This window comes from Sceloporus undulatus, chromosome 2 (genome assembly GCF_019175285.1).
Source record: "Sceloporus undulatus isolate JIND9_A2432 ecotype Alabama chromosome 2, SceUnd_v1.1, whole genome shotgun sequence".
Taxonomy (NCBI): Eukaryota; Metazoa; Chordata; class Lepidosauria; order Squamata; family Phrynosomatidae; genus Sceloporus; species Sceloporus undulatus.
The window spans coordinates 227,524,431-227,538,976 of record NC_056523.1 but is presented as its reverse complement, the minus strand read 5'-3'; the positions used below and the strand labels follow the sequence as shown (position 1 = coordinate 227,538,976).

Sequence of the window (14,546 nt, the reverse complement as noted above, 5' to 3'; positions counted from 1 at the left end):
TCTGTTTTATACTGCTTAGCTTTTTTATCACATTTTGTATGAGATTTGTGACTACACAACAAAGACTGGTTTTTAAAACTGTGATGCTAAAATGTGCAAAGCTGCTGCTAGATTTTCCCCCCCTCTCCCTCTCTTTTTCCTCCTTCCATGGCAATAAACTAAAATGGTAAAATTGAAAACTACAAAATTAAAAAAAAACACTTTTTTTTATTTGCTCAATTTATAATTTTGTTGTTAATACTGCAATAATGATGATTGAGAATTTAGCCTTTCTAGTTGTTAAAATATTTTTATTGGATTAAATAAACACACACATTGATATATAAACAGAAAATGTAACAATAAATGTTAAAATGAACATTAAAATTGGGGCTTTCCACCATTCTGATTTTTAATGCTCACTGTAATGTTTATAACTATGTCGTTATACTTATGTTGTGCCTTTCTACCATTCAGATAAGGGCAAGCATGGTGTAGTGGTTTGAGTGCTGGACTATGACTCTGAAGGTCAAGGTCCAAATCCTGGCTTGGCTATGGAAGCCCACTGGGTGACCTTGGGCAAGTCACACTCTCTCAGCCTCAGAGGATGGCCATGTCAAAAACACCCTGCGAGACAACTTGTCAGGAGAACTAAGAAACAACTTGAAGGCAAACAACTACCTTTCAGATGTTGTCTAAATTTGCTGTGTAGTTCAGTTCTCAATTTGTGCAGATTATAGTTGTCCTCCACAATAAGTAAACTATCTTTATATAACTAAATTCTATATATCTATAATCTATCACGTCCATTATCAATAAAGATGTCAATTTTCCTCTCGAAAGTAAATAGTCTTTTTAATTGGCAGGGCAATTTCACCAGTTCCCAGGATTCCTTAGCACTGAGCCAGGGCAGTTAAATGGGTCTCAAACTGGATTATTTCTGCAGTGCAGATACAGCCTATGTAAGTTTAATATTAATAGGAGTTATGGATAGTCATTTGATCTGCCTGAGAGGAAACGGTTCCTAAAATCCAAAACACACTGCAGAAATAATCCAGGTCAACATCACTTTAACTGCCGTGGCAGGGTGCTATGGAATCCTGGGAGCTGTAGTTTGTGAGACTTTTAGCCTTCTCTGTCAGAGCTGGTGCCACAATAAACTATAGTTCCCAGGGTTCCCTAGTAGCATTGAGCCAGGGCAGTTCAAGCGGTCTCAAACTGGATTATTATTTCTGCAGTGCAGATGTATCCTATGTAAGCTTAATATTAATAGGAGCTATGAATAGCTGTTTGATCAACCCGAAAGGGTTCCTAAATAAGGTCTAAAACAAAATGCAGAAATAATCCACTTGAATTGCTCTGGCTCAGTGCTATGGAATCCTGGGAGCTGTAGTTTGTGAGACTTTTAGCCTTCTCTGTCAAAGAGAGTTCTGGTGCCATGATAAACTACAGTTCCCAGGACTCCTAGCATAGAGCCAGGGCAGTTAAAGCGGTCTCAAACTGGATTGTTTCTGCAGTGTGTTTTGGACCGTAGTCCAAGGCTCAGAGTGTTAGGCCAGGGTTGTGGTACTAATAATGAAGGCTGCCTTAAGGCCTATGGGCCGGAAGGAAGGAAGAGGCGGCAGTGGAGGCGGAGCAGAGAGAGCAGCAGCCTCCTTCGAAAAAGGGCGCCCTGCTGCTGCTGCTGCCTTGCCGTCTTTCCCTTCCCGCCCTCCGCCATGGCCGAGTCCCCGGACCCCTTCTGGGCCGCCGTGGAGCTCCATTGGGCGCGGGGCTTCGGCCCCAGCGAAGAGGCCTCGGCGGAGGCGGCCTGGCAGTGCTTGAGGCGCACCCTCGGCCCGGGAGGCCCTCTCCTCCATAGTTACAGGTGAGGCAGGGAAGGCTGCATCCACACTGGAGAAATAGCCCGGTTTGGCACCGCTGTCATTCTTTCTGGCTCTTTGCTATGGAATTCTGGGAGCTGGACTTTGTTGTGGGGCCCAGAGCGGAGCGACGAACTCCAGCTCCCAGAACTCCACAGCAAAGAGCCAGGCAACAAGTTAAAGCGGTGCCGAACCGGGATATTCCTCCAGCGTGGATGCAGCCTGAGATAGACTAGGAAGGCCGTCCCAGGCCCAACTGAAAGGAAGCCTTTACAGGACTACACTTCCCAGAGTTCCCCTGGCTGGAGGATCCTGGGAAATGTAGGCGCAAAAAGAAACCCCCCTGTCAGAGGGGGGGAAAACCTCCCTCTTCTCAAAGGCCCAGGATGAATGGAGGAGGGCCTTGTTACTCTGCTGTGTCTGTCTCCTGTTGCATTCTGGGGTTTGTAGTTCAGGGAGGCCTCAGAGGCGAGCTCTCTCTGGTTGAGAGTTCTAAATGCCTCTCCTTAAACTGCAAAGGAGGCAGCCAGAGAGCAGTCCAAGTGGAAGAGCAGCACTAGATATAACAGGACAGTGCTGTAGTCTCTGAAGCAGCCCAAGGGAGGTCCAGAAGGAGCCCACTGGAGGATTGTATCACCCCAAATCCACAGACTAGGGAGGCCTTTATTGGGCCCACCCAGATGCGCATGATGCATGATGTAGGACTCGGTGGGCCCCAAACTGTGCTCTTTAAGGGCTTTTGGACTTCAGCTTCCAGAAGCCCAGACGATTGCTTCTGGGAGCTGAAGTCCAAAAGCTCTTCAAGGGCACAGTTGAGGGACCACTCAGTAGAGAGGTCTTTCAGCACCTTTGAGAATAACTGAAAGGCACTGTCTACTTCCTCAGATGCATTTGATGGAGTGGAAAGTGTAGTGGAGTCTCCTTCCTTAGAGGTCTTCAAACAGAGGCTGGATGGGAGATGCTTTGATTGAGATTTCCTGCATGGCAGAATGGGGTTGGACTGGATGGCCCTTGCGGTCTCTTCCAACTCTACGATTCTATGAAAGCCAGGAACAGACCTATGTAAGTCATTTGTGTGTGAGAATGTCAAATGCATCTGAGGAAGCAGACTGAAGTCTAGGGAAGCTCATGCTGCCAACTTCTTTCTTTCAGTCACTCTCAAAGGTGCAACAAGATCTCTCTACATACCGATTCTACAGACTAAGGTGGCTATATTTTTGAATTATACATGATGCAAGCTTTCAAAGCTCTGCCGGTTTTTCACACCTTTTCCTAGTGAGGAAGTCAGTGGAGGCTCACAGCTGGCAACATGTATACGTTATTGTGCTTTTGGGTTGCCTCTATAAAAGAATCCCCGTTTTGTGGATTTGGGGGTGATACTGTACTTTATTATATGGCCAACACAGCTACCGCCGGATATGTTTTTAGGCAAGGATGTTTGTGTTGTTATTATATTTATTTGTATCCTGCTCTTTTCCCAAAACTGGGACCAGAGTGGCTCACAATATTAAATGAACAGTACAGTTTAAAACATATGTTAGTCCTTGTGCAATTGCAAGCGCTTTCCTTGGTTTCCAGGAGGCAATTGGACTGATGTGGTCCAAGAGGCCCATGGCCAAAAACACAGCAGCCCTTCTGGAGTGCCATTACAGTCACCCCTCCAAATTTGCAGCTTTGATTTTTGCGGAACTGATTAGTCGTAGATTTGATTAATATGTTCTCTCTAGGAAACACTAAGGCCTGTTACAGACTGCCAAAATAAAGCTGCTTCGGGTCTCTTTGGAGGCATGCTATTTAAATGATGCATGGGTCCTAAGAGTCCAGAGGTCGCGCCAAAGCCACACTCCATTCCTAAGCACTGGAGTGCAGCTTTGGTGCAGCTTCCGGATTCTTAGGATGCATGCGTCATTTAAACAGCATACCTCCAAAGAGACCCCAAGCAGCTTTATTTTGGCAATCTGTAACAGGCCTATGTCCTCCAGCATTACTCTTATTGTCAACGTCACCAGAATTTGTACTAGAGGACCTAGAGATTCCTAGAGAGAGCATGATTCTATGGTCAACCTCTGGCAGATGTTGACCATAAGAGTTCCACTGGAAGACCTAGAACAGTGATAGTGAACCTTTTAGAGGCCAAGTGCTCAAACTGTAACCCAAAACCGATTTGCTTATTGCAAAGTGCCATGTCCCTCTGGCTTTCTAGTAACAAACTCTGGCAAACTGTGCTGGGGCAATGGCACATGTGCCCACAGAGAGGGCTCTGAGTGCCACCTCTGGCACGCGTGCCATAGGTTCGCCATCACTGACCTAGAGATTCCTAGAGAGGTGTTCTCTCAGGTAAATAAAGTGGTTTTTAATTTGTGTTTTTTCCACTTTCGTGGGCATCCTGCAGCCCTAGCTCCAGCAAATGTGAAGGGCTCATTGTACTTAATTTCTAAAAGGAGAAATGTTTATTTGCAGTATATTCACTAACTCAATCATTCCTCCCTCCCTCAGCCTTATCTCTGTCTCTGACCTTCAGTCTCAACAACGTGTGGCTTGTTGTAGCCATCTGACCTGGAGCTCTGAAGAGTTTAATAAATGGGTTCGCCAGAATGAAGGCATTTTGCCCAACGAAAGAATTTTGCAACGGACTCATTTGATACTCTTTGGCTACTTAACAAATGAAAGACTTGGGGAGAAAGACAGATGGGTGGATGGCAGTTTGTATGTGCGAGACAACACTGGCATCATGCCCTGTGAGGTAGGCCCTGAGAACATTTTACTTTCCCCCCTCTGAGGCTGCTTGGGAGGGCTGATGGAATTCATACATAGCAACCATCTTTGGGGCTCTGCTGCTTTTGACCCTTAGAACTCTCCACCCTACTTTCCAACTTTCAGGGTTAAAACATGGAGAATTGTGCTCTAGGAAGCACAGTTCTTCAAACCAAGGTCCAAAATACACTGCAGTAATAATCCAGTTTGAGATTGCTTTAATTGCCCTGGCTCAATGTTAGGGGGTTCTGGGAACTGTAGCTTTGTGAGAGATGTAGCCTTCTCTGTCAGAGAGCTCTGGGCCCCTAATACAAGGTACACCATCTTACTGTGCCACTATATTTAATGGGACTTGAGTACCCCTAGATTTTGGTATCCATGAAGGGTCCTGGAACCAAACCCCAGCGGATACCAAGGGTCCACTGTAGAAAAATCAGATTTCAGTCTTTAGACAGAGTTAGAAATACCAGTTTCAGAAGTCAGGGTACATCTGATGAAGTTTTTTCCCCCCTGTCATTTGGTTTAGCTCCTGCATTTTAAGCTTGACTGGCTAGGACGTTTGCTGTTGTTCCCCAGTTGGATATTCATTCCCCAAGGGGACAAGGGCACTGCTGGATATGTGGAAATACTAGAGGACCCAATTCCAGTGATACCTGGCCCAGAGAAGACTGTTAATATTGTCCCTATCTTCTACCCAGGACCAGCTGCACAACTGCTCAGTGCCAGGTAAAAGTTCAGTAGTATCATGAATATTATTTAAAACATACACTTTGATTTTAGTATTGATGTCAGCATTTCAACTGCTGTTAAACAAAAAGCTTGTATAAGTCTGTAAATTCATTGATATCAATTTCTTTGCTGTCTAGTACAGACATGCTTTAAACCGTTATGGAACTTCTTATAAAAGAGATAAAATCAAATGACAATCTGAAAGGAGCTAGGATTAAAAAACACGAATATAAAATTAGGGCTTTCGCCGACAATGTGATTATAATGATGGAAGACCCTCTGGAAAATATAGATAAGGCCCTGGAAATATTAGAATTATTTGGATCGATCACAGGTTGTAAAATCAATAAAAATAAATCAATTATTTTGACCAAAAATATATAAAGCAACGAAGAGAAAGAATTAGAAGATAAATCGGGTATAAAGGTTGGGAAGAAAACTAAGTAGTTGGGAGTTCAAATTACAAAAAGATCTACAGAATTATTCGAAAATAATTATAAAACATTATGGTCAAAGTTTTAAAAAGATTTGATCAACTGGAACAAATTAAAACTATCGCTAATGGGGAGAGTGTCAGTAATTAAAATGAATGTCTTGCCAAGAATATTTTTATTCCAAACGATTCCCATAATTACCTCAGATAAACCATTTAAAGATTGGCATAGGGACATTGCCCAATTCATTTGGAGGAGAAGGAAACCGAGAGTCAAATTAAAATTTTTACAAGATACATGAGATAGGGATGGTCTAAATCTCCCAAATCTAAAACTATATTTTGAGGCATGCAGTTTATTATGGATAAGGGACTGGGTTACATTAGCAAATGATATATTATTAGATTTGGAAGGGGACGGTATGGCATATGATAAAACCCAACAAAACAAAAGCTTTTCGAATTATCGTATCAGAAAACCTTTAATAAGAATCTGGAATAGATATAAGAGAAGAATACTACCAAAAATGGGTTGGTGGGTCTCCCCTCATGAGGCCTTTTATAGAAAAGAAATGATTAAAGACAGAAAATGGTATAATTATAGAGACATTTTAGATGTAAAGAATGATAATTGGGTGGTAAAGTCAATTCACCCAAAGAGAGAAACTAAATTAAGAAGGCTGGAATTGTACTTGGTTCACACACAGACAAATATGAGAAATTTAAAATAGATTTGAAATCATATGGATTTGAATTGAAGGGAGAAGAATCTGAATTGGGGAAGATTTTAACTAATGAAGTGAACAATCTAATTGGTAAATTATACCAGATTTTGTTGAAATATAACACAGAAGAGGAAATTGTTAAACATCAGATGATTAAATAAATAGGCAAAAAATATTGGTCACCCTATCCTAATGTCCCAATGGGAAAAAGTTTGGAAGATTGGATTTAGGTACACAGTTTCCCAAAATTTGAGGGAAAATTTTTATAAAATGAAGATACCTGTGGTATCTCTCACCTGATAAGATTGCAAAGATTTATAAACCGAGAAGTAACATGTGTTGGAAGAGCAAGAAAGAAATACAGTATATACTCATGTATAAGTCTAGAAATTTTGGTCAAAAAATTGACCCCAAAAACCTAGGTCGACTTCTCGATGGGTCAGTGTAAATACTATACTTATAAACTCTTATTAAGAATGGAGCCATCTTATTAAGAAAGGCAAGAGGGCAATCTATCCTGGAAGCACTGAACTCCCTCTACTCTCTCTTCCATCCAGCCTTGTAAGCCAAAATAGTTATGCCTGCTATAATTTTGTAGGTTCTTTAGCATTGTTTTCCTTTGCTTGGTCATTTAGATTCTTTTTTGTGTGTCCTTAAGTTTTACCCTTGACTTATCCAAGGGTCATATCAAAATCCATAATTTTGCCCTTAAAACTTGCCCTCGACTTATACATGAGGTCGACTTATAGTCGAGTATATACGGTAGGTACTTTTTACCACTGTTGGTGGACTTGTAAATGGGCGAAACAATATTGTTTAATGATAAATTATCTTATTGGTGAAATTTTAAAAATTAAACTACATTTAAAACCAGAATTTTATTTATTAGGGATATTTGGTGATGAAATTAGCGCCAAACAAGAAAAAGTTGTATTTTACATGATATCTCTCGCTCGGATGTATTTTGCTCAAAAATGGAAATGTAAAGATATTCCGTCGAAAGAAGATTGAATGATGAAATTATATGATGGAATAGAAATGGATAAATTAACGCAGGCGTTAAGAAACAAAACCAAGGAACAATTCACAGAAGAATGGGGTGAAGTAATTAAATTTTTAGAAGGGAATTGGGGTAAAATAGTGACTACTAATTTAAATTAAATTAAAAGGAGATTGGATCCACTATTTAATATAGAGATAAGAAAGTAAAAATAAATAAATCGTACAAATATTGTAGGAAGGAAGTTTGTAAGAATGAGTTTGAAAGAAGAAGTGAAGAATGAGAAGATAATGAAGTGAGTATGAATAAGGAAGATTTATATCAGAAGAGTAGACTAGGAATTTGGAAGGAAGAACAGAAAGAGTAAAAAGGGATATAGTAAGTGTAGAGGGTTCGAGAAGGTAGAAGAAAATATGTGTAGGGTTGTATAAGATAAGAATGGACCAAATAAATGGTCAAGGTGGGAAATCAGAGATGTAGAAGATCGATAAAAGATAAAGAAAGAGAGGAAGGTGAAGGTAGTAAGTGTTAATGAAGGAATTTGGAAAGGTTTATGTAGATGGTATTAGATAGGTAGGTTAACTAAGAAGGATAGGTAAGACATAGGACTCTACAAGGGAAATTAAGAATGTGGCTCTATATATAATATTTTTTCACTCTTCTGATTCGATATGTACAAAAGGGAAAATGTGACAGTGTGTGGAAGTGTAATATATGTAATGTGTATATGTATATGTTTGAGTATAATGATTGTTTTTGTCAATTTTTTAACAATAAAATTTATTTTTAAAAATGACCTCAATAAATTAAAAAGCTGGGCCAAAATTAACAGAATTTTAACAGAGGGGAAGTGGTAGTTACTACACTTAGGCAGAAAAAAAATGAAATGCACAGATATAGGATTGGATTATACCTGGTTTGACAGCAGCACAGTCGGCCCTTCTTATACACGGATTTTTTATACATGGATTCAAGCATACATGGTTTGGAAATGTTCACAAAAAGTATAAATTTCAAATATCAAACCTTGATTTTCCATTTTTTTATAAGGGACACAATTTAATGGAACTTGAGCATACACGGATTTTGTTATACATGGGGGATCTTGGAATCAAACCCCAGCGTATAACAAGGGTCCGTATATACTCGACTATAAGTCGACCTCATGTATAAGTCGAGGGCAAGTTTTAAGGGCAAAATTATGGATTCTCATATGACCTTTGGATAGGTCAAGGGTAAAACTTAGGGACACACAAAAAAGAATCTAAATGACCAAATGAAAGGGATCAACGAGCCTGAGTAGACCAGAAACTGAACATGACTCAAAAGTGTGATGTAGTAGCTAAAAAGGCCAATGCGATTCTAGACTGCATCAATAAAAGTATAGTGTCTAGTCTAGATCAAGGGAAGTAATATTGCCACTGTATTCTGCTTTGGTCAGGCCCCACCTGGAATACTGTGTCCAGTTCTGGGCACCACAATTCAAGAGGGATATTGACAAGCTAGAGTGTGTCCAGAGGAGGGTGATCAAAATGATGAAGGGTCTGGAAATCATGTCTTATGAGGAGAAACCTAAGGAGCTGGGTATGTTTAGCCAGGGGAAGAAAAGGATAAGAGGTGAAATGGTAGCTATGTTTACATATTTGAAAGGATGTCATATGAAAGAAGGAGCAAACTTGTTTTTTGCTGCTCCAGAGACTAGGAGACGCAGTGATGTATTCAAACTACAGGAAAAGAGATTCCACCTCAACATTAGGAAGAACTTCCTGTCAAGAACTGTTCGACAGTGAAATATGCTGCTTCACCTTGTGGTGTCATCTCTGTCTTTAGAGGTTTTCAGACAGAGGTTGGATGGCCATCTTTCAGGAGTGCTTTGGGTTTGGTTTGGTTTGGTTTGTATTTCTACACAGCATGAGATTAGATTGGATGGCCCTAGAGTTCTCTTCCAACTCTGATTCTATGACCACTCAAAGAACCTTGTTATAGGTATGCAGTCTGTCCATACACTAGTTGGACTTTTCTTTTGATCCATAAGGATTCTCTTTTCTTTAGGGCTCAATGTAAGAGGTTGGAAAAGTTGAATCTGGCCGGTGAACTGCTCAGACTAAGCAATATTCTTCACATCCACCACAAGACCTTCTTTTTCCTCTTCCTGAAGTGCTTTAGTTCAGCTGCTTACGTCCCAGTACTTGTACAAGTAAGTTGCCTGGGAAAGTAGTTTCCCAGTTCGATCGATTTGATAGCTCAATGAAGCATATTTTCTAAATGAGTGTTATACCATCTTTCTTAAATACAAATGTTTTCAATATACACACACCATCTATGATACCAAATCAATGTATATAGCTGTTAGTTAATGCCATGATCTTAAGGGTGATAGACAGCCATTTTTGGTACATGGGTTGAAATACTGTTTACTAGCAGTGAAGTTGTGGAGTATCTTGGGCTGTGGGATTCAGTTCCTGAGAAAGAATATTTGTCCTGAGTGTACTGAATTCTGACAGCCCATCTGATTTTTCTGTTCTAGGAGGCTCACCACTTAGTTTGGCAACATGCACTACAACTGGGGCATAAGTATGTACTAACCGATTTGAAGATCTCTTGCCTCAAAGCTTCTGAAATGAAAATATTAGTTACCAGCTCTTCCTCACAACTTCTGCCTTACTGTACTGAACAAGTGAAGGAGCAATTTCTGGATAGTTCTACAGAGGGAAGTCCTGTTGTGTCTGTTCTGTGCATGAGCAATGTGCAGCCTAACAGAATATTGGAGGTGAAAGAGGAAGAGAAGATGCTAGTTCCACATAGGAAGTCCAAGATGATGTCCTATACAGTAAGTTCTTGTTTTTTCTCAGAACCTGATTGTGAGCATAGTTCCTGCTCTGTGAAACTCCCAAAATTTGCAGGAGAATTCTTGGATGTCTCCAAAGTAGTGCACATTTTGCGCAAATATAATACTACCTTATTGTTTTCCCTTTTCAGGGCATTATTACCCATGTGCTGAATGCTCAGGCTGGCCTTTTTGAACTGGATAATAAGTTCACTCTCTGCCTTGCTTATCAGCAGTTGCAGAATTTTGGTCGTGGGCTCCGACCAGGAGCTCGCATCGAGGTAATGTGATGAGATCTGGAATTCTGAATCTTTGAATAAATGTTAAGTGAAAGCAGACTTGCTTGTTTCAGGAGATGATAGGGCCTGGCATAGTCATTATTGTCCTCAAATGGAGCACACGAAGAGTATTGTGAGTTCCTGCAAGGCAGGAGGTTGGACTGGATGGCCTTGTGGTCTCTTCCAACTCTATGATTCTATTACACCTAGCCTGTGCAAAGAAAGGCTTGTCTTCAGATAGGGGAGAACAATTTGGAATTGTTTGTTGCCTGGAACTTTGAAACCACCAAAGATCATCAAGGTAACTGGTGCGATATAGGGTGAAGTATGTGATTTCTGTATGGAAACTGTAGGCAAATTTCTAAAATTCTCCATTTCCTTTATGCCAATACATGTGTTTTGTGTATCAGCTCCAAGATGTCCACCTTGTGCAGAAGGCTGTGGCTACTTCTCCCTCTGTTCTTGGAGCTTGTCTGCGCAGCACGGTTGTGCTAAAGAGTTTTTCAGCATACAGTGTTCTACATCAGCCCATTACATATCGTGGGAATTTGTATGTCCGGCTGCTCTTGTATTATAATTTAAGCCTGCCATTCTATCTGTGGCTAGTCAACTTGCTAGAAACATTTAAGCAGAGGTGAGTTTGTTTTGTTTTTTAAATTGGTCACGCACGCACGCACCCCCCCCCCCTCTCTCTCTCTCTAGCTCCAGGCTTTGGATTTATTTGGGGAGTGTTTTTCGTGTGTTCTTTATCCTCTTTTTCCAGTTGTTTAAACTTCCAGGAAACATCTGTGGATGTTTTCAAACTGCAGAGCTTCTAAATCCACAGATCTGAGAAAAATATGTATTGTATATACTCATGTATAAGTCGACCTCATGCATAAGCCGACGACAGTTTTTGGATCCAAAATCATGGTTTTGAGATGACCCATGGTTAAGTCAAGGGGCAAACACTGGAGGATGTTACAAAGATCTAAAGTGGGGGAAACAAAGCACCACTTCCCTCCCTATATCTCCCTCTCTGGAGCTCTTCCAAGCATCAGTCTCGGCATGGAAAAGGGGAAAGAAATTTCGGCGCATGCGTGCGCGCGCACACACACACACACACACACACACTCTTCCCCTTACCAGAAGCATCTCCAAGGCTCATGGCTTGCGAAAAGGAAGACAGACCCCACTGTCTCTCTCCTTGTCAGCCCCAGGACTCCCAAGGCTCATAGCTTGCAAAAAGGAGGACAGACCTTTCTCTCTCTCTGCCTTTCACCCCCAGGACTCCAAGGTTCAGGGCTTGCAAAAATAAAGGACAGACCTTTCCCTCTCTCTGCTTTTCACCCCCAGGACTTCCAGGCAAAACAGGGTACAAGCCAGGGCATACTTTCTGTGTGTTCCTTTCCTCAGCAGTAGCTTGTTAGCTCTGGCTGCGTGGGAAGGCTGAGAGGGAAACAGACAGACACACAGAGGGAGAGAGGAGAGCGGGCACCAGGGCTTCAAACAGGGAGCCATTATAAGGCTACAGAGAAAGGTGGGCACTTCTTCTTTCAAGAAATTTATTAGCATTAACTCGTTGACCCTTACATACAAGAGTCTAACCATGCTTTTGGAGTTCATTTTGGGGCATAAATTTTTCGACTTATAGTTGAGTATATATGGTATTCCCTTGTAAGGTTGTAACTTAAAGAAATTTTGATTGATTAATCCAGGGAAGGTGAATATCTACAAAAACATATGTTCATTTTTGATAATACTCTGGTAGCATAATAGGTATGGTTTTATGAGAGGGAAGGGAGGAATACCTCATTTAAGATTTACTTGTCCTTTGCATAAATCTTTATGCTAATATATATATATATATTTTAAAAAATCAGGTGCCTGGTTTAATTGAGGATTTTCACACATTGAAACAAACATTATTTTAATGAATTAATCAACTTCATTTAAATTAAAGGATCACAACCTTTATTTCAGGATCTTTATTAGCTGCTTGTAATATGAAGACATTTCTATACATGTATTATAGCAAGTTAAAATTCTATCCTAGCTGCTGAATAACATTTATTATTTATGTATTCAGTAATTTTATTCGTATGCTGCCTTTCTTCCGGTGTTAAATACAGCAGTGCTACTCAAAGTAGTGTGCCATAGACATAAGATTAGGAATTTCATGTACTGTACTGTAGAACCCAAGTGGGTGCTGAAGTGTTTGAATGCTGACCAGAAACAAAATTGAGTGGATACCTCCAAGTTGATTTGGCAGCATTTTGAGCGATGTAATGATATTTATTGGAACGACCTGGAACTGTTGATGAAACATGGTTACATGTTTTCAGTCCAGAGACCAAACAACAGTCCTTGCGATGGTGGCACTTGGATTCTCCACAGCCAAAGATATTCAAGACTCAAGAAGTCAGCAGGAAAAGCCACGGTCACATGGGGGGGGGGGGAAGGAAGATATCGTGAAGACTTACTCTCTTCAGAAGGATCAAACTGTTCAAGCAAAATACTTCTCTAACTTGTGCCAATTAAAGGAGGTATTGAAGGAAAAGTGGCAAAGGAAGGTGTGGAAAGGTGTTCTCTTTTTGCAGGCCAATGGACCTGCTCAGATGATGGATGTTGTGAAGAATTTGGGGTTTGAATACATAGACCCTATTCACCAGGTCCTTCTCCATCTGACTTTCCTGTTTCTGAACCTTAAAAGGAGTTTGAAAGTAAGTAAATGTTTGAAGGATTCAGAGGTAATAGCAGCAGCGGAGCAGTATTTCAGTGACCAGACATCAGAATTTTTTTGGAAGAGTTAAAGAAACTTGAGAAATGTGCCAAGTATGTCAAACTTTGAGATGGATATGTGGAATAGCATGTAAGTTTTGTGGCTCTAGGTCATTTCTTTCTTAGTCAGACTGAGAACATTAGCACCCCATTGTAAAACACATTTCCATAAAATGTACTGAGAAAAGGACATGACAACCAGGAATTAACATTTACTTCATACCAGTACTTCTCAGGCTAGCTGATACGGGGAAACTGGTTTCTCCCATCTACAGAGAACAGTGCCATATTTGTGCCCGTTGGATGAAACATTCTTTGCTAGGAACTTGCCACACACTGACAGCTGATTTATCACACACCAGTCTGTGGACCACTACTTTGGATAGCACTGCTGTACATTTGTTGTCATTGTATGCCTTCAAGTCGTTTCCAACTTATGGTGATCCTAAAGCAAATTTACCATATGGTTTTCTTGGCAAGTTTCTCAGAGGGGGTTTGCCATCGCTTTTCCCTGAGGCTAAGAGAGTGTGACTTGCCCAAGATCACCCAGTGGGTTTACATAGCCAAGCCAGAATTTGAATCATACTCTTACATAAAAGTCTACTTGTCATATCATTTTTAAAGAAATAATACAGTGGGGCTTTGTTACCCATTGGCTTGTCAGATTTAAACATCCATGGATGGCAGGCCCCTATTGTAACACTGAAAGTACTGATGCTTTCATAATTCTTTCTAGATTCTGTTATTTCATTCCTCACCATCAAGCCCTAGATGCAGCAGAGAAGTTTATTGTTCCAATCCTGGAGTCTTTGGTGATGCCCAGGAAACAAGAAAGAAACACACATCTGGAGATCCTGGCAGAATCGCACCACTGTCCCATAGAACAGGTAGTGCCCTTTCCCATAACGCTGAACTCACACATCTCCTAATGGGAGAGTGATTAAATTCATTATACCCTTTCCTAGTGTCAGATTCTGGAGCCACCGTGTCAGATTCCCTCTTTCTCCCTGCTGTATCCTATGGTTGAGAAGCAGTGCTGGGAAAGCTCCAGTCCTTCGCCACAACTAAGTTCATCCTCAGAGATCCACAACCGGAGTGCCCAGGAAGTTAATCACAGATTGGCCTGGTCCTGTTGCAGTTTATCTGCTGAGAACTTTCAGCCACACATGGTAAGTGTTAAATTAATCTTCCAAAACGGC

The 14,546-nt window shown here is 40.9% G+C and overlaps 1 protein-coding gene across 1 annotated transcript in view; it reads left to right on the top strand.

The window, feature by feature from the left end:
• The first annotated feature begins 1,507 nt into the window (after positions 1-1,507).
• The window catches only part of CTC1 (CST telomere replication complex component 1), a 31,730-nt gene continuing 18,691 nt past the window's right edge, over positions 1,508-14,546 (top strand). The window contains exons 1-9 of the mRNA XM_042448367.1: positions 1,508-1,846; positions 4,338-4,584; positions 5,122-5,321; positions 9,535-9,679; positions 10,010-10,312; positions 10,462-10,590; positions 10,998-11,221; positions 14,084-14,234; positions 14,313-14,516. Coding sequence (XP_042304301.1) covers positions 1,698-1,846; positions 4,338-4,584; positions 5,122-5,321; positions 9,535-9,679; positions 10,010-10,312; positions 10,462-10,590; positions 10,998-11,221; positions 14,084-14,234; positions 14,313-14,516 — 1,752 coding nt within the window. The 5' untranslated portion in view covers positions 1,508-1,697. The remainder of the gene's footprint in view (positions 1,847-4,337; positions 4,585-5,121; positions 5,322-9,534; positions 9,680-10,009; positions 10,313-10,461; positions 10,591-10,997; positions 11,222-14,083; positions 14,235-14,312; positions 14,517-14,546) is intronic.